General features: G+C 36.3%; 1 protein-coding gene across 4 annotated transcripts in view; it reads left to right on the forward strand.

The window, feature by feature from the left end:
* Positions 1-27,118, forward strand: part of AGBL4 (AGBL carboxypeptidase 4) — a 1,241,053-nt gene that overhangs the window by 522,047 nt on the left and 691,888 nt on the right. For all 4 annotated transcript variants that reach the window (XM_046660687.1, XM_046660683.1, XM_046660686.1 and 1 more), the window contains exon 4: positions 19,185-19,279. In XM_046660687.1, coding sequence (XP_046516643.1) covers positions 19,185-19,279 — 95 coding nt within the window. The remainder of the gene's footprint in view (positions 1-19,184; positions 19,280-27,118) is intronic.

The following is a 27,118-nucleotide window of genomic DNA, read 5'->3' on the forward strand; positions in this document are numbered from 1 at the left end:
TAAGTTGGAGCGTTCCACTTTGGCAGCCTGGGGTTTGCAGGTTTGAATCCCTGGCACAGACCTAGCACCGCTCATCAAGCCACACTGTGGCAGCATCCCACATAAGATAGGGGGAAATTGGCACAGATGTTAGCTCAGTGACAATCTTCCTCAGCAAAAAGAGGAAGATTAGCAACAGATGTTAGCTCAGGGCCAATCTTCCTCACACACACACAAAAAGAATATGTAGCCCTAGACATTTTTGTACATGTCTTTTGATGTACATATATATGCAATTATGCACATATATAAGCAACATATAATTTTTGAAAATCCAGTCTGATAATCTTATTTTTTTTAACTGGGGCAGTTAATCTGTTTATATGTCATGTAATTATTGACATATTGCAGTTGTCTACTTTCTTAGTGCTTGTTTTCTGTGTGTCTTCTTTGTTCTTTAATTTCTTCTTTCTTGGCTTTAATTTTTTTTGTTAATCAAATGTTGTTATGGTTTCAATTATTATGATTATGATTATTTAATGCCTTCCCAGTCTTACTAGAACTTTTCTCAGTAGCCTGGTAGGAATTGTTTTTGTAGCTGAAGATTGAGTTCACTGAAGAGCATATAAATATTCTTTTACCAACTCCTCAATCATCTTGGGCTTCTGTTCAGATTATGCATTTATCCTACCTTTTATTTTAATTGAAATATAATTGACATGTAACATTGTGTTAGTTTGAGGTGTACAATACAATGATTTGCTATATGTATATACTGAGAAATGATCACCACAGTAAGTTTAGTCAGCACCCATCACCACGCATAGATACAAAATTTATTTTTTCCTTACAATAAGAACTTTTAAGATATACTCTCTTAGCAACATTCAAATATACAATATTGTATTGTTAACTATGGGCACCATATTCTACATTACATCCCAGCACTTATTTATCTTATGGCTAGAAGTTTGTACTTTCTGAAAAAAATGTTTTCATTATTAATTGGTATCCTTTCTATTAGCTTCTTAATTCATTCTTTATTCTTGTAGTAGTTATGCTAGAAATTACATGATAGCTTAAATGAATACCTTTCCAATTTTCTGGATAATGTTAGGTTTGTACAATATTTTAAATACATTTTCTACCCCTTTTAGCCCCTTTTGCTATTATTTTTCATGTATTTTAAGTATATATATATAAAGTAAATATACGTGTGTGCGTAAGTATGCATATATGTGTATAGATATTCATGTAGATATGTATACATATATGTATAATATATATATTATGTTTATACATATAAGTGTGTGTATGTATTTTTAAACCCTTAACATGTAGACTTATCCAAATATTTATCCTTTATGGCACTCTTCATCCTACATTGACACACTTCCTTCTAGGATCATTTTACTTTTGCATGAAGAGCCCCTTTATTCTTTTTTATAGTCTACATCTGATGATGATGTATTTTCTTTCTTCTTGAAAATGTGTTTATCTTAATTTTTGAAGGGTTATCTTTGGGTATAGAAGTGTAAGTTAGCAGTTTTATTTTTTCTTTCAATTCTTGAAAGGTGCCCTTCCGTCATCTTCAGCTTCTGTTTTTGTTGAGAGATCAACTCTGAATCTTATTGTTGGCCCTTTAAAGGTATATATAATTTTTTTGCCAGTTTCTTATAAGATTTTTTTCTCGTCTTTAGTTTCTAACAGCTTTACTACGATGTGCCTAGGTCTGACTTTCTTAGTATTTAACCTGTTGGGGTGCATAGAACTTCTTGAATCTGTGGCTTGCTGTCTTTTCTCAGTTTTGGAAAATTCGTGGCTAGTATTTCTTCAGATATTGCTTCTGTTCCATTTTCTATCATCTCCTTCTGGGACACAAGTGACATATATTTAGATCTTTTAACTCATATGAGTCTGATACTCTTTTTCTATTTTCTGTCCTTTATTCTTTCAGTGCTTTGATGTGAATATTTTCTGCTGACAAATCTTTCATTTTTCTATTCCTTTCTTCTTCTGGGGCTAGTGAATTATCAAAATTCATCTATGAAACTCTTTATTTCACTTATTAAATTTCTTTAATTCTCTACTTCCACTTGTATCTTTATATTCCAATTCTCTGGTAAATTTTTGTCTTTTCTCTATTTTCTCAAAAATATTAGTTATAATTATTATAAAGTCCCTGTTGATACCTGAAATATTTGGATAATCTGTGGGTCAGGTTTCTTTCTTTTTTTCTCATTCATTTGCTCCTATTTCTTGACATGTCTGGTAAATCTGGATATTGTGTTTGAAAGATGTAGATGCTTTTATTGATATTATTTTCCCCTGAGAGGATTTAATTTTCTTCTGGCAAGCAGATAGCTTTTGGAAAGATCATCTTTATCCAGTTAAGGCTGAATTTCAGGTATACAAATTCAGGAGTGTGTTTGACTTGCCCTTACTGCAAGGGCATAGCCCTTCTGGTATACCAAACAGTATGCAGTATCTTGCAAGGTTTTCCAACTTGGGCCCTGAGCTCCAAACTCTTTTTCTGCAATACTGTGAGACTGTTGAAATCTCCACTTAGCAGTTTAATTTCCTTGATGCTGCTTTTTACTTGGTTTATTAGTATTTCATCCTGTATATGAACAGCTTAGAATTTTGCAAATGACTTGAAGGGAAATTGCACACAGAATTTTGGTCGCACTTTTCTATGGTTTCTTTAATTTCCAACTGCCTTGGCAGCCCTGAAAACCAATCTCTATTTTGCCAAGCTCAGATTCATCAGATTCAGCAAATGCTCTCTGTTGGATCTAGAAATCACTTAAATTTTGGCCTCATAATTGCTTGATATTTTGTTAGTTCTCCCAAAGTTTTAAGAGCATTTAAAGTTGTTTTATGTAGTAGGGTCAGTCCAGATACTCACCATCTTACCATAGTACCTTTTGCATGGTACCATACCAATGTTCTTTCCATTTGAGTTAGTTACCATAGTGTAAAATAGAAAACATGGACTTTGGAGCTAGGCAAAACCAGACCTGAGTTTCATTCATGCTGTCTCTGCTATGTAAGCTATATCTTTAGAAAGTATATTAAACACTCTAATTCCATTTTTTTTAAGAATGTTTTTTTTTTCTTTTGAGGCAGATTAGCCTTGAGCTAACATCTGCTGCCAATCCTCCTCTTTTTGCTGAGGAAGACTGGCCCTGAGCTAACATCTGTGCCCATCTTGCTCTACTTTATATGTGGGACTCCTACCACAGCATGGTTTGACAAGCAGTGCATAGGTCCACGCCTGGGATCTGAACCAGCGAACCCTGGGCCGCTGAAGCAGAACGTGCGAATTTAACCGCCGTGCCACTGGGCTGGCCCCTCTAATTCCATTTTTGACATCTGACTGCTAACATCTTTTAAGACCTACCTTTCCTTTCCCTTCTGCCCTACATCTAGGCAAGCTGATAAGAAAGCACGATGCTCCCTCTTTTCGCACTGGCAGGAGGTTCAAACCACTCAAGCCCTGGTTTGTGCATGTGAGAATCCTCACCCTGGCCCTAGTCCCTAACCAACATGAAACTGCAAGCAAGCCTCCTTTCCTGCTCTCTCTAGCCATTTTCAGACCAGTTTGGGAGTCTACTCTTGCCAGAAATCCTCATTATGTAAGTTATAAACCTTTCATACCCTTTTCATGAATGTATGACATCATCATTCTCCACACCTGAACCAAATTTTGTGTGAGATAGCTTATCCCATCTCTGAAGGGTGACCAATCAGAAAGTTTCTTGATCTTTTAGTTTTCTTCATATTACTTTTCATAATATGTAAAATGAAAAATAATATTTGCCTGTAAGAGTTTTTTTTAAGGATTAGAAATAACATGCAATGTAAAAGTACCTAATTATTTCTCTGGAACTTAGTAGGAGTTCAACAAGTTATATGTAGAATAATGATAATTTTAAGCCAGACAGATCATAGATCATCTTCCACTCTGTCCCCTGACCATTTGTTATTTTATTTTTCTTCATAGTTTTTATTACTACCTGATACTGCATTATACATTTATTTATTTACTTGTGTGTTGTTTGTCTCCCCCACTAAAATGTGAACTACCTGCAGGCAGCAACTATGTATGTCTTGTTTATCTATGTATCCCCGGCACATAAAATAGTTTGAGGCACATAAGCAGAGTTCAATAAATGTTTCTTGAAGAATACGGGAATTAATCATACAAATATATATAGAATCTAGAGTCTCCCTTTTCACTCTTGACTTGACTTAATTGTATTACTTTGTCCAAACTCTTCAGTTATCTCTATTTTAGAAATGGGAAAATAGAGGATCAGAGATGGGAAGTAATCTTCCTAAGGTCGAGTAGCAAGTCAGTGACATAAACCAGGAAGAGAAGGCGGATCTCCTCTCTCCCAGTTTAACTTTCCTCGCCCTCTGCCTCTTCCCATTCCCCACCCAAAGATAGGCATTTTCCCATAGTGCTGTCTCTGTGTCTTTCCAAAATCCACTGAATGGTGTTCAATAAAGCAAACACTACTTTTTAGTACAAGTCAACCTTTTCCTAATTGATTTTTCTCATTTTTCAACAGATTTGTAATTGTCAATTTACTTCCGAGTTGAAGGCAGCACCTGGGTTTGTCATTCTAACCCTTGGAGTAATTTAACTCTACCTTGTAAGACAGGTCCCTATGCTTGTATTATTCTCTGTTGGCATTGTCTTTTCAATCAATCAGTCATGAAAAATTCATTCCCAAGGTAAAGCCCTAGTGAACAACTCAGAAAACCGTGATTGTCTTTAAACAAAGGGGAGATCTTAGTGTTCTCTGAAATTCATTGGAGAGAGCCGCCTTTAATAAAGAAACATTTTATCTGCTGTTTGCAATCCACGAGATACTCCCACTTTTTCCATTTAAAATTGATCTCTTCCAATTCTCGGGTTTCCAAAACTGATATAAAGTGAAGCTCCATAAATGTGGATTCTAATAATTTGAAGTTTGTAGAAGCTCAACCTGAGCTTTGTGTGAATGATGAAAAATGTGTCAGCTAAACATAGCAGGGCAATGTTGCAAATACAATTAGGATAATATTGCATCAACTTTTCAAAACACATTTAACTCATGTTGCAATTATAAAATCTTTTGATTTGTTTATTGGATTGTTCTCTAAATTGACTGATCGCTTTCTCAGATAGACTGAATCTTAACTATGCCTCCAGACCGAACTCTTATGTTGGTTCTAGCCCTGACCCCAACCATGAAACAGAACATGGTTTAGCCCTGGTATTGGCTGGAGACTGAACCTAGACCTCTATCTTATCAGTAGCTCGCAAGCCGCTGTCATTGGCCTCAGGAGAACTGGATGAGAGAGTTTGCTTGGCTTAGTATAACGGCTTCCTCCTACTGGCAAACAACTTCAAGCTCCTGTCTGATAACAGTTATTGACTTGGTCTCTGCCCTGGAAAGCAGCGCCATGAAGCTATGCTGTAGAACAGTTGTCCCATAATTCCCAGGTGCTTTGGGAACAGGAAAGGCCCCTTCTAAGCAAGTGCTGCTCTCTCTCTCTCTCTTAGAATCACTGCTCTACAGTTTGCTATCCATCAGGAGCTTTTTATAAAAAAGTCTGTCTTCAGAGACAAATTGAAAGCATGGATCTTTCTAGTATTGCCTTTTAATTTGCAACATGATTCTAAATGGGAGGATAGGAGTTTGCTACTTCTTTGTTTAGCGTTAGATTGTCCAGTACTGAGAAGAGGGGCATACTATGTTTTATTGTGTAGAGCTCCAGCTTTTGAGTCAAATAAACCTGATTCTGGATCCTGATTCTACCAGTCTTAGCACTGTACCTTTGGGCAAATTACTTAATTTCTGAGAACTTCAGTTTCCTCATCTGTAAAATAGGAATATTAAGACCTTCTTCACAATTATTGTGATTATTACATGAGATTTTGCAGATGAAGTTCCCTGTAAGTACTTAATAAAAATAGAACAATAGGGGCCGGCCCTGTGGCCGAGTGGTTAAGTTCACTCATTCCACTTTGGCAGCCTAGGGTTTCATAGGTTTGGATCCTGGGCATGGACATGGCACTGCTCATCAGGCCATGCTGAGATGGTGTCCCACACAGCACAACCAGAAGGACCTGCAACTAGAATATACAACTATGTACTGGGGAGCTTTGGGAGGAAGAAGAAGGAAAAAATAAAAAAGAAGATTGGCAACAGATGTTAGCTCAGGTGCCAGTCTTTAAAAAAAAAGAAAATAGAATTGTAGAAACCTCTATCTTGGAGCTGAAAGAACCCTCAAAAGAGTATTTGTGTTAGCTATTTAGCTGAAGATTAAGCCTTTAGAGATAAAGTATTATTATTCTGGTTTTATGGATGGGTAAACTGAGGTAAAATAAAACACACTAAAGTTTACAGACAGTGAGTGGTGGATGCAAGATTCAAACTCAGGTTTCTGCCTCCTAATACTATAATCTCATTTTACAGGTAAGTCAAGAGAAAGAAATTGGCATTGCTTTAGAACATATCCACATGACCTCCCGTGAACCTTAGCCAAACTGCAGACTTCTTAAGGGCAGGAACTGATCTTTTCCCCACCACCTGAATTTGGACAGTAAAAATCTAGAGAAAAATTGATCAAAACATCTATTAGTTGACCAAGTTTAAATAATAGTATTTTAAAAATAAGTGGAATTAATATTTAAGGAAGAATAGATGTATCAAAAACATTACAAAGATAGTAAGGGAAAAAAAGTCAGTTTAATACATGTAGTATGGCTATGAACTACAATGTGAGGTAAATTACTTTTTTCTCCCTTTTTCTTTTATTTACTTTTTCTTCTTTTCAAATTTTTCTCAAGGGGCCAGCCTGGTGGTGTAGTGGTTAAGTTCATGCACTCTACTTCAGCAGCCCGGGATTCACAGGTTCAGATCCTGGCACAGACCTGCACACCGTTCATCAAGCCATGCTGTGGCAGTGTCCCACATACAAAATAGGGAAAGATTGGCACAGGTGTTAACTCAGGGATAATCTTCCTCAAACAAAAGAAGAAGATTGGCAACAGATGTTAGCTCAGGGCCAATCTTCCTCACCAAAAAAAAAATACGCTCTAGATTTATTGAGATATAATTGACATATAACATTGTGTAAGTTTAACATGTACAAGGTGTTGATTTGATACACTTATATATTGCAAAATGATTACCACCATAGCATTAGCTGACACCTCCATCAAGTCATATAATTGCCATTGCTATTTTGTGGTGAGAATATTTAAGATTTACTCTTTCAGCAACTTTCAAGTATATAATATAGTATCACTATAATCACCATGCTCTACATGAGATCCCCAGAATTTACTAATCTTAAAGCTGGAAGTTCGTACTCTGACCATCTCTCCTTTTTTCCCATCCCCCAGCCCCTGGTAACCATCATTCTAGTCTCTGGTTTCTATGAGTTCAGCTTTTTTAGATTCTACATATAAGTGATTTCTTTCCCTTATTTTTAATTTTCCCTTTCTTTCTTTTGCTCTCTTTTCTGTTTTTTTTTTTTTTTTTTTGCATACAGAAACTGAGCATTACATAGTGTATCATTTGGCTATTGCTAAATTACAAAGCACCCCAAAATTCAGTGGCTTAAAAGAATAAGCATTTGTTAATGCTCATGAGTCCATGGCCCAGCTGGGTGGTTCTTCTGTATTGATGATCAGCTCTGGGTCGTGTAGATAATCTTGTAAGTTTTACTAGGTTCTCTCATACGTTTGCAAGTCAGCTGGCTGTAGCCTGGTCTAGGATGGCTTTGGCTGGAACAACTGGGCTCTCTTCAGTATGGTCTCTTATCCTCTATCAGCCTATCCTGGATTTGATCAAATGTTGGTGGTAGGATTTGAAGAAAGAACATGCAACTACACAAGGCTTCTTGAGGTCTTGGCTCAGAACTGGTACACTGTCACTTCCACCAATTCCTATTGGCCAAAGCCAATCACAACGTCAGCCCAGATTCAAGAGACTCACCTTTTCATGGGAGGAGCAGCAAAATCATAGTATGAAGAATGTAGACACAGAGTGGAAAGAATTGTGAAAAATTTTGCAATCAGTCTGCCATATATGATTTGAATACATTTGTAAGAAAATAGGCATTGGGTATCTCATCAAGGAAAGGTTGTGCCGACATTAAACAAGATAACCTAGGAATTGACATCATTTGCCATATTATAATAAAATGATAATACAAGCGAGTAGAGTACAAACCTAATAGAGATCAGAAGTGGGTAACACTGTGGGATCGCCTAGGGGGTAATAAGTTCACCTTAAGAGAGGTACTGGATGAACAAAAAAAGGAGAGATTTTTGGTTTTGTATAAGGATGGAAACTTACACACTCTGGTTTGAGAATTTCAGAGGCACTGACAAGAACCTGTGGCCTCCTCCCCTGTGCCTGATGAGCAGCTCGTTTAATAAATCAAACATGTATACATCTGTTGCCCTCCCTGTCCTATTAACTCGGTAGCACCTCTGGGCAAGGGAAACATGGAGTGGGTAAATGTAGAGATTTACTCTCAGCACATCGTAGGTTGGCCTAGGATTGCAGCCATCCAGGCAGTTGGCAATCTGTTTGTTCACCTTGACCTTTCCATCACCCTGGGAGGAAAACAGGAAATCAGTTTTGGGGTGCTCTTCCCAAAACATAGGTCTGAACCTTTCACACCTACACTTAAAATGCTTCAATAGCCTCTTCATGTTGCTCTCAGTAAACATTAAAACTCCTTAACGTGCCTCACATAGTTCACTGTGGCTTTTAATGCCACAGTTTCATCTCTTACCCCACCCAACTCCAGAATTCTTTGCTCTAGCCACAGGAAACAGCTTCTAATTCCACAAACCACTCAACCTTTGTTCTTGTTGCTCCCCCTGACTAGAAGGTCTTCCACACTTTCACTCCTGCCTGGCCAGTCCTTATTCATCAGTAAAGATGCAGCTTTCCTCTCACTAGGCTGGCTGCAGGTGTTACCTCAGTATTTTGTGTGTGTTTACATATTTAGTTCCTCTAAGAGCAAAGGGTCTTATTCATTTCTATGATCCCAGGACAAGGCAGACTAGAAGTGCTGTAACTGTTTATTAAATGAAATGATTATCTTGAATGCAAGAACGAATGAAATTGAGAACAAACCTGTCTGTAGGAAATGCTGTCAGATTGAGGAAAAGAGAGGCATTTTTTTGTCTGTATGCTGGTGGATATGTATTCTGAGCTATAGGGAGAAGAAAGAGTTCCCTGAAAGATCTTATTTTTCTTCTGTCATGTTGCTTATGCCCTTGTTTGATATGCTAGACTTTGCGTGATGAGAATGTTTTGCTCCATTCCCCTTCTATCTCTTTTGGCTGTCTTCTCACAAGCCTTCAGTGAGGGAGAAGAATCTTCTAGTGTGCCATCTGTAAGCCATTTCTTTATTATCTCTATCAGACTGCAGTATCTGTGTGAAGATTTTGACAATTTCCACTTAACAAGACACAGGTGCAGCTGATTAACAAACTTTGTTGGTTCCCTGTGACTCCTCAACATCAGCTTATAGGATAAGGTTAGAAGAGGATAAGGAATCATTTTTCACATGGTGATTATCTGTATGGCAGTCTTCATGCCTTTGATATAGCAGGTCCAGGATTTCCTGGCGTTCTTTTAGGAACATGGGTGGCAATTCATTGCTTCTTCATGGGCAGGAGGCTTAACTTGATCTCACACGTACACATATACATGTATATGTGTGCACACATGTATATGTATATATCCATATATATACACATGAGCATGTACGTATACACATGTGTGTACTCTTTTATTGTTTCCTGACCCCATTGTCTTGGCAGTTGTATTTAATCCTAACAGCAACTCCACCAAATAGGTATGATTTTCCTCTTTATAGGTGAGGCAAACAAGGCTCAGAAAGATAATAATACATGGTCAGAGTAACACAGGGAGAAGTAGGCTTGGAACTCTAACATTTCTTTCCACAATGCTGGGAATCAGGTTGGGCTCAGAGGAGGCAATATAAATACATGAAATATGGCTCTGAAGGAAAGTAGCTGATTGGTTGAAAAAATAGAGACCTAGATTTTATCCCTAGCTCAGTGCCACATTTTGTATGTAACCTTTGCTACGTTGTGACACCAAGGGACATTCACCCTAAACTCCTGTGCAGTCCTTCCCCAACTCACACTAACCTGACTACATGGTGGCCCATGACTGGAACGTGTAACCAGACATACTCCAAGCAGCTTTCTCCCATTGTGTTGTATACCTCTCTTCATTATCAGAATAGGTTAGTAACAAGTGGTTGTCTCAAAAGGAGTTACTGACATCACTGATATGAAAACTACTCATGCCTAACTTAAGGAATCAAATTTATTTTTGAATTTAAATATAACCATTAGTAGACTAAAACTAGGATAGACAATTTTCAAATTACTAAAAAAAAAAGGAAAAATAAAGATTTCAAGGAATTGTGAAATATGATCAATTTTTTTAAAAAATTGTAAGGAAATATAAACAAAATGAGTCATGAAAGAAAATAACCAGTAAAAGACAAAAAATGTTGCTGGATGTGGAGCCATATAAAACAGTAAAAGGAGAGCATATACTAGAGATTTGCCCTTATGTAAATTGCAACATATCCTAAGACTACAATTATCGTAACAATGGCTGACTGTTCACTGGAATAAAAACACAGATAAGTGAAACAGAAATGGAAGTCCAGAAAGAAACGCAAGCATATAAAAATTTATTATATGAAAAAAAAGTAGCTTTTGAAATTAGAAAGGAAAGATATGACTTATTCAGTAAGAGGTTGGAACAACTTGATAACCATTTGAAAAAAAATGCTATACTGTTTCTTCATATTTTATACTAAAATTCCTAATGAATTAAAGGTATTTAAATCTTAAAATTTTAATTAGGGAAATTTTTCAAATATACATAAGATAATATGAAAACAACTCAAGGATCCACCACTAAGATGAAGGAGATGTTAACACTTTGTCATCCTGTAGATTTTGGTTTCTTTTATTGATTTTGATAAATATAACATTATAGGTACAGCTAAACCTCTCTCTCCTTCCTTCTTTCTCCCAGAAGTAACCACAGTCCTGAAGTTAATGAGTATTATTCCCATGTATGATTTTACACTTTTGTATAAAAGAGAATGTTCATGTATGTATCACTTTAAAATATACCATTGTTTTCTGTTATAATGCTTGCCTTTTCATTAAACATAATTCTGGGGGGTTATCTGTGTTTATAAATGTCATTCTAGTTCATTCGCTTTAAATGCTGAATAGTAGTCTATTGTATTAATGAACCACAATTTATCTATTCTCATTCTGTTAAGTGATTTTAGTTTGTTTTGCCATTACAAACAAACAGTGCTACAGTGAGCATCGTTCTATATGTCTCCTGATGCAGTGTGTGAAATTTGTCTTAGGAGAACACATAGAAGTGGAATTGCTGGATAACAGGTTGTAAGTGTTTTTGTCTTTATTGTTAAGTTCCCTTCAAAGAGGCTCCTATTTTACATGCTCACCAGCGATGTTCAAAAAAATCAGTTTCCTATGTAATTACCACATCTGATATTTTTAGATTTGCTATTTTTTTTTCTATTCTGATGGGTAAGAAATGTATTTCATTATTTTCTGGATTTATGTTTCCTTAATTACTAGTGGGTGATAAACTTTTCATATATTTATAGATTTTTCACTACTTCTTCTGTAACTTGTTTGATTATATCCATGGTCTGTTTTCTATTGGATTCTTGTTGTTTATATTTTGACTTATAGGAGTTCTTTATAGGTTTGTGTACTAATCCTTTTCCGTTATAAAGATTATACATATCTTCTTCAATTATTGGCTTGTCTTTTCATATGTTTTTGGTATATTTTGATATAATAACTAAAGCAGTCAAATATATCTATGTTTTTTTCGTGGATTATGCTTCGGGTGCTTCGTTTAAAAAATTCTTACATAACCCTGAATCTATAAAATAATCTGCTGTGTTTCAATTTGTACATTTTATTCCTTAATCCATTTGGAATTTATTTTTGTTTTTTGGTGTTAGGTAGGGTTCTAACTTGATGTTTTTTCCATATAGGTGACCCATTGGCCCAACACCATTCATTGATAGTTCAACTTTTCAGTCGGATCTGCAATGTTATTTCTAATATATGTTGAGTCTGTTCCTAGGCTGTCTGTTCTGATCCATTGGTCTATCTATTGATCTGTAGCAATGTAAGCCAGAAAATTACTATAACATTATAGTAAGTCTTGTTATCTGTTAAGATTGTCTTTGTTATTTTTTGCTCTTGCATTCACATATAAATCTTATAATCAGCTTATCAATTCTTACACACACACTTACACACACACTTGCTGGGGTTTTAGTGCATTACATTGATTCCAGTAATGAATCTTCAACTGTGAATGATATATTCCTCCATTTATTTAAACCTCTTTGATTCGTTTCAATAATGTTTTATAGTTTTCTGTGTAGAGGCCTTGTACTTCTTGTTACATTTATAGGTATTTTATATTTTTGACACTATCATAATTTGTGTCACTTTTAAAATATATTTTCTAATTTTTATTGCTAGTATATAGATATACAATTGATTTTTTAATCTTGACTGTATCAATGAATTCTAGATGTTTGTAAATTAATTTGGGGTGTTTTACATACATAATAACGTTGGCTATGTATATAATAAAGGTTTTATTTCTTCCTTTCCAACTGTTTTCTTTTTATTTATTTTTATTGCCTCCCTGCGTTGACTGGGACCTCCAGTGCAAGGCTGAATAGGAGTGGCAACAGCAATTCCAGGCTTTCTCTTCTTGTTCCAAAATTCAATGGAAATGCTTTAAAGTTTTCATGATTGAGCATGATGTTGCTGTTGTTGTTTCTTCTTCAGATAGATATCACTTATCACATTATGATCTTTTCTAGCCTCAGTTTGCTAAGAGTTGATTATCATTAAAGAGGTTACATTTTATCAAATGCTTCTTCTTCACCTTTTGAGATAAGCTACTTTAATCTGTAAATGTGGTATATTATAATGAGTAATCTCGGAATTTTAAAACAACCTTGCGTTCGTAGGTAAATTATTTATTTACCTCCTTCCTACTAAATTTAATTTTTGGTTTAGATGTTTGGGAAAGATATTTTCTCGCAATATCCTTTTAAGATTTCATTATCAAGGTTATGTTGGTCCCATAAAACAGGTTGGAAAATATTCCCTCACTTTCAGTTACATAGAATAATTTGTGTATATTTTGTCTTCCTTAAGTGTTTGGGAGGCTTTACTAAGGAAGCTGTCTGGGCCTGGCATTTTCTTTGTGGGAAACTTTATAATGATACGTTAAATTATCTTTATAAATTTAGTAGAATTACTCAGTTTTGTAAGGCACTTTTTGTTTTTCTAAGAATTTGCTTTTTTAAAATAATTTTTCAAATTCATTGCATATCTTTTTATTATAATATTTTAAAAAATATTTTTAGTGCTTATAGTTGTGTTCCCTTTTTTTTTTTAAGATTTTATTTTTCCTTTTTCTCCCCAAAGCCCGCAGTACATAGCTGTATATTTTAGTTGTGGGTCCTTCTAGTTGTGGCATGTGGGACGCAGCCCCAGCATGGCCTCATAAGCGGCGCCATGTCTGCGCCCAGGATCCGAACCGCCAAAACCCTGGGCCACGGAAGCGGAGCACGTGAACTTAACCACTCAGCCACAGGGCCGACCCCTATGTTCTCTTTTTTATTCCTATATTTTATTTCTATAATTTTCTTAATTATAAGTACATTGTTTTATAGGTCCATTGTTGACATCTGTGTGTCATTCTTGAATCCACTAACCTTCTTGGACTTTCTATGTATTTTAAAAGTTTTCTTTAGTTTCTCTTTTATTTTGCATGTAGATAATCATATCATCTGTAAATAATGAATTTTACACTTTTTTGATCTTTATACTTTTTACTACCTTTATTTTATTACACTAGAACTTTCAGTATGATATTGAATAGAAACAGCAATAGTGGCATCCTTGTTTTTCCCTGACTTTCAAAGGAGTGTTTCTTACATTTCATGATTAAGTATAATTCCTCTAAATTTTTGATAGATAATGTTCAGAAGATAAAGGAACTTCTCTTCTATTTCTAGCTTGCAAAGATTTTAAAAAAATTTTTGAATGGGTCTTGTATTTTATCAGATTTTTTTATTATATCTAGTTGTTGATAATTTAGTATTTCTCACTTAATTTGCTAATGTGATGACTTACTTTATAGCTCTTTTTGGTGTTGAATCACCTTCCATTCCTAGGATACGTCTTACTCTGTATTGATATGCTATATGTATGAGTGTGTGTGTAAATTTATTGCTGGATCTGAATTGGTAATATTTTATTTAAAATTTTTCAATCAATGTTTATAACTGACACAGGGCTGTAATTTTCCATTCTCCAGTTGTCCTTACCTGTTTTTGCCTTAAGTTTATAATAGCCTCATAGAATGAGTTGGGTAGCTTTCTATCTTTTTCCTTTTTTTAATTTCACTTATTTTTTTTTTATTTTATTGAGGCTGCATTGATTTATAACATTGTGGAAATTGCAGGTGTACATAATTTTTATGAAAATAAATACATGTACATAATTTAAAAAGTAAAATAACACTATAAAGGCCAAAAAGAAAACAGCCCTCTGCTATGTCCCCACTTTTGATTCCTGCTTCCTAAAGCAAGGATCAGCAAACTTTTTCTATAAAGAACAAAGTGAAAAAAAAAAGTGGGGGGGGAGAGTGCCAGCCCCGTGGCTGAGTGCTTAAGTTCGCACACTCCTCTCCAGCAGCCCTGGGGTCCACCGGTTTGGATCCTGGGCGCAGACCTACATATGCTCATCAAAGCTATGCTGTGGAGGCATCCCACAAGGAGGAGCTAGAATGACTTGCGACTAGGATATGCAACTATGTACTGAGGGGCTTTGGGGAGAAAAAAAAAAAAGAACAAAGTATGAAATGATTTAGGCTTTGTGAGCCATCAGGTCTCTATCACAACTACTCAACTCTGCTGTTATGTCCCAAAAGCAGCCGTGGACAACACCTAATGCATGAGCATGGCTTTTTTTAAACAAGGACAAGCAGCAGTAGGATTTGGCCCCTGCTCTTGAGGCAGTTGCTCATATTTCCTTTCATTATTTCCTCTGATATTACTTTAAATCTCCAAATAAAATTTCTATACTGCTATTCTTTATTCATTTTTGTTTTAGATAGTATTTATCAACTTGGTATTATGAAGATGATAATTTCCTTCTTTACCATTTCTGCTACAAAATACAAACACCTCTCTTCTCATATTTTTAACACTCATTTTTTTAATAAAGATTTTTACATTTTTTTCCTTTTTCTCCCCAAAGCCCCCCGGTACATAGTTGTATATTCTTCGTTGTGGGTCCTTCTAGTTGTGGCATGTGGGACGCTGCCTCAGCGTGGTCTGATGAGCAGTGCCATGTCCACACCCAGGATTCGAACCAATGAAACACTTGGACGCCTGCAGCGGAGCGCGCAAACTTAACCACTCGGCCACGGGGCCAGCCCCAACACTCATTTTTTTTTAAAGATTTTATTTTATTTTTATTTTTCCTTTTTCTCCCCAAAACCCCCCAGTACATAGTTGTGTATTTTTAGTTGTGGGTCCCTCTAGTTGTGGCATGTGGGATGCCGCCTCAGCATGGCTTGATGAGCAGTGCCGTGTCTGCACCCAGGATTCGAACTGGCAAAACCCTGGGCCGCCTGAAGCGGAGTGGTGAACTTAACCACTCGGCCATGGGGCCGGCCCCCCTTATTAACACTCTTTAGGTTAAATTAATATTCAGGCCTCTCTTTACTATGAATAGGTAAATATTAATACAGGTGAGTCTTGTGATATATTATTACATTTTTTTCTTCTACAACTACCTCCTGTGTGCTTCTTGCCTTGTACTAATAAATTGCTTCTTTTTCTGCTAAATTAGTTTTCAATGCACCTATTGCACATTGCCTCTGTTTTTTCTGAGTCCTTTTTCTTCCTCCTGTATATTTGTTTGCTTACTTTAGTCTCTGCTTCTATTGGATGTTTTTCATCATTAACAGATTGACATTAAAATTTGAAGTGGAGGTTCTAAATGCTTGTGTGGACCATGCCAACGGAGAACCAGTCATCTCATTGGAGGAGTCTCCTATATCTATATTAATAAATCTTTTATCTTTGATTGGAAGTTGATTTTCCCACAGAAGAATTCTCTATTCCCTTGACTGTAGAGATAAGCTTGACTACCAGTAGTCTGGATTTTGAATCCAGAGTCTCTGTACTTCAACCTCTCTGGGCAATGACCCTCTAGTCTCCCATCATGATGAAGAAAGAGTAGTCACTTGAGTGCTTAATGTGAGGGAAAGAATTTGGGTACTTAATTTTTCTTTATAAGGACTTTGGACCAAGCCCTGCCTGACACCCCAACCTTCACATGTACCAAACACTTCCAGTGTTTTGTGTCTCTGGGATTTTGTGGAGGGAATTTTAAGTTGAGTACTTAGCACGTTTTTTTCAGGCTTCTTTTCTAATATATGCACATGAGGCTAAATTTTAACTTCTCTATTTACTGCTTTTTCTGCATGCCACAAGCTCTGATATGTAGTGCTGAATTAATTTTTCAATTCTAGATATTTTCTAATATCCATTATTATTTCTTCTTTGATGCATGAAAAATTAAGAAGAATGTGTAAAAATTTGGTACATAGAAAGTGCTCAGAAGTTGCTAACTATTATTGTAGTTGTTGTTACCATTACCTCCTGGGTGCTATTTCTTGTGATGCATTTTGAGTAAATAATTAATAATTAAGTGTTAAATAGGTGAAGCCAAGATTTCCTGCATTGTGTACTTCCAAAAACCTTTGATTCTCCAAACCACATGCTGCCTTGATAAATAAGGCTGGAAAACATTAAAAAATAATGCATGGATAGGGAATGGTAAGATATAGTGTACTTTTTGCCTGTAGTGTTATAGAGAAAAGTGTGATCTTAATGGTCAGAACACCAAAGATTTAAGTCTCAGCTCTACCAGTTAATAGATCTGGGATTTGGGGGAGGAGGGGGCAAGCCAATTAGCCTTTATTAGCTTCAATTTCCCCATGTATAAAATTGGTCTAAAGTAAACAACTTTTGTTTATGGATGGAAAAGCTAAATAATATAGCATATTTAAAACACCTGGGAAATTTTCCTGCCACATATTAGGATATTAACAGTCAATAAATATTCCACTTTCTCATTTCTTTATTCTAGCTTCACATATACACATTATTTCTGTGTTAGATTTTCCCCTGCATTTAGCATTGATCTAGATCCTAAAAGTGCAGTATGGCTTACAGGTTCATTGGAAATGGGTCTGATACTGGGAATCTCAAAAGAAAAAAGGCGGATTAAGCCCTGTGAGGTTCAAAGGTCATTTGTCCCCTTGATATTGATTTTCTTAAATCAGATAATAGCCAAGACCCTGGGAGAAATAATTGAACTCACAACGAGCAGGTCCAAGTTATTAATAATGGAATAGCCTTGGTCATTCTTAATGACTTAATTTAATGACAGAAGGAAAGGCTGAAACTGAAATGCCGGGAAATGGAGTCAATGGCTGGGTCTCTGAGAGAAAGGAAAACGTGAGTTATTCCTAAGAGTTTATTTCATAGAACGAAACATTTTATGGTAGTCCCAAATATGTGGCCAGAAGAAATGGTTTGGATTTTCTCTTTTTAAGAAAAGAAAATTTTAAAGGCTTGAAAAAATTAGTGTTATATTTATTTTTGCCTTTATTTTGGCAAATAGACTTGGTTAGAGTTATGGACTTTTGGCACCTTAGTGAGTAATTCAAGGCTAGAGATCATGGACATCTTATCTTACTTATCTTTTTTATCCCACGGATTCAAATATCAACTCTATCTATTAACTGCATGACTTTGGACAAGTTAGTTAACCTCTCTGAGCCTCAGTTCCCATATCTGTAAAATGGAGATGTTAGTATCCTTTTTGTTTATAGTTACAGGAGAATATTTTTTTTAAATTTTAAGTTTATAAAATTCTTGGCACTTGATATTATATAGTACCTCACATAATAAATGTTTGTCGAATGAAATAATACACGAATTTTGATGCTTCCCTCTCTTTTACTGCCTCTGGATAAAAAAGTTGGCTTATGGTAATCTCTTGAAAACTTTCCCTTTTCTCCAACTATTCTGGCTGCCTTTGCTCTGGTCCTCATCCTCTCTCCTTTGGACTATTTCAGTGGTTATTTAGGGTCTTTTAACCCCAATTCTTCTCTCTTTCCCAATCTCTCCTCCTCACTTGTGACAAAATTGTTTACTAGAACAAAGGCCTGGTCTCTTTTAACTATATTGCCCTCTTGGAAGGGCTATAGTCATCTAGAACACCCCACTCCCCCATTTTAAAGGTGAGACTCAGAGAGGGAAGGGACTTACCCAAGCACCTATGCCCCTATAAGTTGATGCTGAGATTAAGGTTGAGCCCAGTACCCCTGGCCCCTAGCAGAGGACAAAGAGGGTGCAGAAAAGAACATACATCTGCCAGTTCTAGCCAAAGGGGTCCTGACCAGTTGCAAAATTTTTTAATTTCAACTTTGCACTTAGTTATTGTCTTTAGTTTTGTTGAATTTCAAATGCACTACTGTCACTCTAATGATAATATTTATCCATTTCCATGAAAATTCCAGGTCAGCCTAAAGAGAGTATAGTTAATAATAGCTAAAACTTTACATAGCATTTACTATATACCAAGTGTGGTTCCAAACACTGTACATATATTAACTTATTTTATTATCATCAGTAACCCTAGGTACTATAATTATCCCCATTTTTCAGATGAGGAAACTGAGGCACAGAAAATTTAGTAGCTTGACAAGGTCACACAGCTTGAGAATGTAGAGTCGGATTAAAACTCAGGCTTCCAGGTTCCGGAGTCTGTGCTTTTAACCACTACACTAAGCTGGCACGAACACATTGAATTTCTGTGGGCGCCGTTTATCCTCACTATGCTGTTGGCAGCTAGTCCATATGAATTCCTTTAACCCTGCTTATTGTTTCCAGTCCTAATGATCAGGAAGTGGCAACCTACATAGCATAGTCTTCTGACAAACTTCTCCCTCATTCTTTTTCAGAGAGTCATTTTCAACATTGTTAACTTCAGCAAAACCAAGAGTCTTTATAGAGATGGGATGGCCCCTATGGTGAAATCTACCAGCAGACCGAAATGGTAAGTGACCCACAGAATGGGACCTCCTTTTGGTTGGAGAATTTGACTCAGGGCTCAAGTGTATGCTGTATGGCTAGGGCTTACCCTCACTGGCGCTGAGAAGAATAAGATGAGTTTCTGGATGGCCACTCGCTGAGCTCTAGGTACTGTTCTTTGTGAATGTTGGGTTAGGGGACATGGTCTCACATTTGGAGTGACCAACATTCCATTATAAGGGAAGGTACATTCTGTTATTTGGAAAACTTCCTGTCCTGTTTGCCTTTTATCGTGGTATCTTTGCAAGCATAATTAAAGTTGATTCTATGAGTGTTTTTCTAGCCTAAGCATAGAAATGTTGTGCAGTAACCTAGGAGGACATTGGGAGTGACAGTTCCGTAGATTTCCCTTGCTTTGCTTAGTTTTTGTGTCGTTTTTGTATAGATGTTGTGTATTTTTGTGGATGTTAAAGTTCTATTTGTCCCATTGCTATAGTGAGGATGAGGAGAATTGGATAGGATTGCTTAATAATAGTGGTGATGATGATGATAACTATTCTCACTCACCAAGAGCCCATTCCTTGTCAGATGTTTTACATTTGCTGTTACTATTCTCACATTTTTGCAAGGGAGATTTTAATTATCCCTGTATTACAGAGGCAGAAATTGAGGCCAGGAGAGGTGAAGTACTTTCTCAAGACCAGGGGTAGTAGGGGGACGAGCCTGTGTTATTTTTATATCCCACACTGCCATTTACACCAATTAATTTGTTCATCCATCCCTTCATTTATTCATTCACCAAACATTGATTGAGTGCACCAAAACGAGAGTTTTTAAAGACAGAAACCAAGTGTTATTCATTGATCACACAGTAGGTGTGAATGCTTATTGAACTGAACTGAATTTCTTATGAGAATTTACATGCTAAGTGCTCAATAAATGCCATCTATTATTAATAGTATTATGTAAAACACTGTACAAATGCAAGGAATTGTTAATATTATTCTAGCTTTGATCCCTGTTCAAATTTTAATGACTAGTGAGAAGATCATCTCTAAATGTCTATATTTATAGAAAACTAGCAATTCATAAATATTGAATTGTGCTTTTATCTACAAATGATCCCTGGCAATTTTCTATAAATGCTGGGCTGAGAAACTCGGTTTTGTAAAAATGTAGGCATTTGATGATGATAATGAAAACTGTTTATTAAAAGATAAAAATATCTTCCTGGACCTATGTTTTGCTTTGCTGCGTTGTCAATTTCCTTTTGACAGTGAGATCTGAGTAAGGAGTAGGTCTTTACTTTGAGTCTCTGAACTCAGCCCGACTGGATGATAATAGAGCACAGCTCTCTGTTAATAGGCACATGTGTAGATGTGTACTTCAAACATTGCCGACAAAAAGACGCTGCTGTTGATCTGCTCATGAGGGCCTTCAGAATTACATTGTACTTCTTTTGCCAGACTCTGTGTTGGGATCTCATGCAGCAACCATAATCACCACCCCTTTTTCCACAGTGTTCAGTTGTGGAGTCTTTTGTGTGTGTTTGTGTGTGTGTTGTTGAAAATCCTTAAGCCTTAATTATTTTGTTTTGTTTTGCTTCTCATGGACTCTCATTTGGGTCCTCTCTGTCAGGACTCTTGACAAGATTTTGAAAAATTAATGAGTCCTTGCATTTATATTATAATGCCTTAGAATTAAGTTAGTGCTCTTATCTAATGCTGGCAGGCTCTCAGCAGCAGCCATTATCCAGTCACTGGGCTTCTCTAACGGTCTGAAAGAGTTTAAAGTTTCAGAACTGAGTTTGTTGTAGTTCATCAGGCCAGTAAGGCACAGGGTACCTGAGCAAACCAAGTTGTTGATATGTTTACTCTCTCCTATTTTTTTATCTTACCATCCCCAGACCTTGGATGCAAAGCTGCTTACATTCCTTCTTAGTCCTCTTTCCTCAACCCAGACGTTTAGATATTTGATTACTTAATAGAATTCAATTTAGCACCTTAATGTGCCATGCAGTATTCTAAATATTGAGGATACAGTATGAATATGACAGAAAAGATCTATTCCCAAGTGGAACTTTCATTTCAGAATTTTATGAGCTGATCTCTGTAGATCATAATTGTTACGTTCCCTGCTACTGATTTGTTCTAAAGAGTCTTTCTGCCCCTTTGGTGATTTCTGCCTAGACTTTTCTTCTATTCCTTGTGTCAGTTACCTGGACTAGAACCTATCTTCCAGTAATCATTTTCCTAAATGTTCCCAGAGTAACGTAAACAAGTATATGTGACTGTTTGGCTCTAGGAATATTAGATTTTACTGACCCTAAGAAGTTCATCACGTTTTGGATTCTAGACAATGGCCAGACTCAAATTTAACAAATACCTTTTAGATCTCAATATTAGAATATGTTTTCTACTGTCTTCCTAATTCCAGTTTCCCCAATGCCAATGCGACCACATAACAGAAGGAGAAGTAGCTGATACTTTTCTTGTCTAGGGGCTTTGCCTCCTTTAATATTCCAAATAGGCACTGAAAAATTCTTACCTCATGACAAACATTAAAAACCCTAAATTTCCCAGCTTAAATATATACCAGATTGGGAAAACAAACTTTTTTCACCTTTTCAAGGTGAAATAAACATTCTTCTTTATGTGTTGTAGGGGGCTGTAACTGATTCCAAGCAAAGATGCCTTCAGGCCTTAGCATAGGTCTGGCAATCAATTAGTTGTGGAAAGCAATGAGCAAAAGAAGCAAAAAAAAAGCCATTATGCAAATATATGGCCATTCAAGGCTGTTTTGCCTTGAGGAGATAAAATCAGAATACCTAGCAGCAAAATGGAGAAGCTGGAAGATTCAGAAGTTTTCTGCCTATTTTAATTCACTCTAATTCTGTTAGACTTTTTAGACACCTTAGACTTTTTAAGGATTGTTTGTTGCTAGGAATCTGTAGCATCAAGTTCCTGCAATCATAACTCATTAATATTTTTTAATTTTGTCAAAGGCTGAAATTCCTATGTGCTAGGCACTGCTGGGGACTGGCATTACAAAAAACTGATATCTATATTCTCACTCATGCAGAAACTAAGCCTAGGATATTTACACAACTAGTAAGTGGTGGCATTAGCGAGAGACCTCAGGACTCCCAAGTTTACTGTTCTCGTATTCCATGCAGGAAGAGGGTGGAGGAAGGAGGCACAGAGAGGCAGGAAGTAGCATGCTGCTGTTTGGCCTTTGGTAGATGTGAAATAACTTCTCTAATTGACTTGTCTATTATAGTAGATTGAGGAGATTGAACTAAATCTTGGAGGTGGCTTCCGTTTAATACATTTTTATTGAACATCTAACTTTGTGCTAGGTCCTGGGGTGATAAATATGAACCTGGTCTGGATTATACTTTAAAGTTTTATTTTTTAGATGTTTAAATGAAATACAAACATAAATAGGTGTAATATAAGGAGTATGGTGCTAAGAACCATTAGGGAGGTATATGAAGTCTGCTGTGGGATTAGTGAAGAGGAAGAAAATGATACTATTAGGACTGTAGGGAGAAAAGAAGCAGTTTGGGGGCAGGTGGTATTTCAGCTAGATCTCAAGGAAATAAAACAGAAACAAAAGTAAGGAAATAGGATTCCCAATGGAAGCTATAACATGATGAGCTGTAACACTTCTTTTATGAACCTTGGTTTCCTTACTGTAAAAAGTGCATAATGATACTTTCTCATAGAGTTGTTATAAGAAATAAATGTAAAATGGATGTGTAAATACTTTTTAAAGTCTCAAAGGTCTCATTAATTCAATAAATTTCATGATCATTTCTTTTCTTTTCCCCTGATTCACCCAAGACTGATTGGGTGATCCTTCCTTCCATCCCCTTTTCTTTCCCTCCCTTTCTTTTCTCCCTCCCTTCCTTCCTTCTGCTTGTCAATAAATGCTTACTGAGAAGTTACAGTGAACCCAGAATTATGCAAGGTATTAGAACAAAACAAGAGAGATGTGATTACTGTTCTCATAGAGCGCATAGTCTACTGGGCTAGACGTTAAATATGTAACTCTAGTTAAGTGTGATGACTGTTAAAACAGGGGAAATTCAGCATGCTGTGGAAACTATTCAGCACTCTATATAGCATTTAAGGCTTCATTTGTTCCAAGGATGAGAGACTTTCCTTAGGCATATTATTTATACTGAGAGCTGAAAAATGAATAGCAGTTAGATCATAGCAGGTGGGGATATGTGTGAAGTAATAGAACATATCTGAAGGTCAAGAGATGAGAGAGAACATTACATCTTTGATGAGCAAAGCCCAATGTGATTGGAGCATGAAATTCTAAGGAGAAATCTACTGGAGAGGTAGGTAGGAGTGAAATTGAGGTAAGCCTTGAAGCCAAGCTAAAGAGTTGGACTTGATTCTGAGGGCAGTGTAAAGAAATTGAAGGGATTAACCAGGAGTAGGACATGATCCGAATGGCATTTTAGAAAGAACAGTCTTGTTGCTGAATAGGGAATATCTTGGAGAGGAGGACAATTGTTTAGAGGTTTTTGTAATACCTTAAGCTATAGCTGATGATTGATTAGGGTGGCAATAGTAGCCATGAAAACAAGTGCATGGATATGAGGGTTAACAGAAGATTGAATCAACTTAACAGTGACTGACTAGATGTGGATGATAAAGGAGAGGGGGAATCCTGGATGATTCCCGAGTTTTCTGGCATGGGCAACAGAAGCGATGGTGGTGCCATTGCTAAAGATAGGGACCATAAGAGGAGAGACAGTTTTGGTAGATTTTGTTGGATAGGGGAGATGATGAGATGGCCTTGGAAACATTTTGTTAGAAGTGCCTGAGAGACATGCAAGCAGAGACATCAAATAGGCAATAGAGTATTTTGCTAAGAGACTCAAGAGAGGAATCTGGAGGTGCAGATTCAGGAGTCAAGCCTACAGATGATAACCAGAACACTAGGCACAGATATGATTCCCAGGGAGGTCACATGGAGTGAAGAGAGAAGATCAGGACATGGTTCTGAGAAATCCCTCCATTTAAAGGTCAAGTAGAGGATGAGAAACTCACAAAAGAGGGTGACATGGACTGACCAGAGAAGTAGGAAGAAAACCAAGAAAGTGCGGTGTTATGAAACCAGGGAGAGAGAACTTTTCTAAAAAGGGGGAGTGACTAACGGTGCCAACTGCTACTGAGAGGTCAATGAGTCAAAGATAATTAATATCTTAAAATGCCCAATGTTTGTAGTGGCACAGAGGTGATTAGAGACTTTGGTGAGTGCACTTTTAGTGATGTGGTGGAAGTTCAAGCCAGGCCGTGTGAGTTGGCTGATGGAGAAAGTGTGAAGAAATGGAGGCCGTAAATATGGACAGACCTTTCAAAGGTTTGACTACAATAATGGAGGAAAGAGATATAAACCCATGGCATAGACAGCAAGTAAATGGACAATTATACTGTTCTTTTGAACTAAGTGCAGTGATAGAGTTATATATAAATAAGCAATAAATCCATACTCTCTATTACTCTTATTGTAATGATAATCTTTACCCTTACTCTTGTAAAAAAAAAAATCTAAAATTTTGAAATTAATGATTTTTTTCCTGAAATAATAGGGCTTTATTGTTAGAAAAATAATATTTTGTTTGAAAAATTATAAATTCATGAATTAATATTTTGTAAAATGAGTCATATGTTTAAAATTAAATTATAACTCCTTGCCCCCTGTTTACCTATTCTCCTTTCCTGCTTTATTTTTCTGTGTAGTACTTATTACCATCTAGCAAACCATAATGTATTATTTATTTTATTAGCTGTCTCTTCATCTATTAGAAAGTAAGCACCATGAGAATAGGGATTTTTGTCATTTTTTAAATTCACTTTTGTATCCCTAGCACCTAAAGTATGCCTGGTACATGGTAGGTACTCAGTAAGTTATTTGTTAAATAAATGAATTAATTCATTATCCCTCCACTAAATATAACAATTATTTTTACTTTTACATTTTCCTTTTTAGTTTTTCTTTCCATGAGCACATTTTTACACAGCTATTATCAAATGTATATACCCATTTGTATTCTGTGATTTTCATTTAACATTATATCAAAGCAATTTGTCATGTTTTCTCCTAGTGTTCATTATACCATAGTTGGAGAATTTTTTACTGTTCTTATGTGTGTCACAATTTACAGTATCATATCCTTATTTCTGGGCATTGAGATTTTCTGTATTTTTTTCTAAAGTAGATAATATTGTATGGATTTAGTTTTGTTAAATTATTTTTTAGAATTAGCTCCTGAGGCAGATTGCAGGGTTAATGATTATAAGCTCCTGCTATGCATGCTCTCAAAATATGTTGCACCAATTTAAAATGCTTCTCTTGGTCTGTTACTCTATCAATTTTAGTGCAATCTGGACAGCATTAAGAATTGGCGTTGGAAAAAATGACTAATTTAGGAGCTGTAAAATGATCCTTGCAGTTGTTTTGTTCTTATTTAAGTTTTATATCTTAAGAATATTGGCGTTAATGCAATGCTACAAAATCAAATTTCCAAAAATAAGTATATATGCATTAAAAAGAAAAGGTGAGACATTAAAGACTTCTAGTTCTGGGACAAGAAGGAGTAGATGCATTTCTCCCTATTTCTTTCACTAAGTGTAGCTGAAAACCATAGACATCACTTTGGAGCAAGTCTCTAACAGGTAGAGAGAAGAGGGTTGGGTTACTCAGGGCCTGAAAAATGATACATGGTGAGTACTCTGAGTTTTATTGTTGCCTCATATATGCCAGAATGGTTGCTGGAGAAACTGGCCAGCTGGAAATGCCAATGGGTGAAGACAAAAACAAAGCCTTCTCAAAAGCCTGTTCTCACTAAACAAAGGACCAGGAAAGGGGCCACCTAGTAAGACAGAAAACTTTGAGACAGTAGTTTCCAAAAACTGGAAAAAACCTACAGCCCCATCTTCTCCCTCACCAACGAATGGTGAATGAGGAGCCTAGGCTTCCATCATTGATCCAATTTCCCCATCAGGTGGTGTCAGAGAAAAGTGAGGAACTGGGAATTTCATTCCTTTTAGTCAGTAATGAATCCCTCCCTCCTCTCCATGATGTCAGACCACATGAGGAGTCTGAACTCCCACCACCCACTTGAGGATGGGATCGATAGCAGGGTGCAGGGAACAGAGGAAAGAACAAATGAACATGAGAATGGAATACTAGAAGTTAGCCAACTTGAACAATGGAGAAAAAAAATTAACTAAAAAGAAAAATGAACAGAGCCTCAGGGATCTATGTGATGATAAATCTAACATTCATGTCATTGGAATTCAAGAAGGAGAGGAGAAAGAAAGTGGGACTGAAAAAAGTGTTTGAAATGGCTGAAATCTTCTCAAATTTGGCAAAAGATATAAACCTACAGATTTGAGAGACTGAGTGAACCCCAAACAGGAAAAACTGAGGGAAATCCATGCCAGGAAACATCATAATCAAAATTCTGAAAACGAAGGACAAAGAAAGAATCTTGAAAGCAGTGAGGGGAAATAACAAAGATCTTAAATACAGGGGAAAAATATCGAATACAACAGATTTCACATCAGAAACTATGGAGGCCAGAGGGAAGTGGCACAATGTTTTTCAAATGCTGATAGAAAAGAACTGTCAACCCAGAATCCTATATCCAGCAAAACTATGCTTCAAGAATGAAGGGGAAATCAAAACATTCTGGATGAAGGAAAAAGTAAGAGTATTTATCACCAGCAGACCTACTCTAAAACAATGGGAAAAGGAAGTTTTTGAAACAGAAAGGAAATGACAAAGAGAAGGACTCTTGAAATATCAGGAAGGAAGAAATAACAAAGTAAAAATGTGG

This window comes from Equus quagga, chromosome 5, assembly GCF_021613505.1.
Source record: "Equus quagga isolate Etosha38 chromosome 5, UCLA_HA_Equagga_1.0, whole genome shotgun sequence".
In the NCBI taxonomy this organism is placed as follows: domain Eukaryota; kingdom Metazoa; phylum Chordata; class Mammalia; order Perissodactyla; family Equidae; genus Equus; species Equus quagga.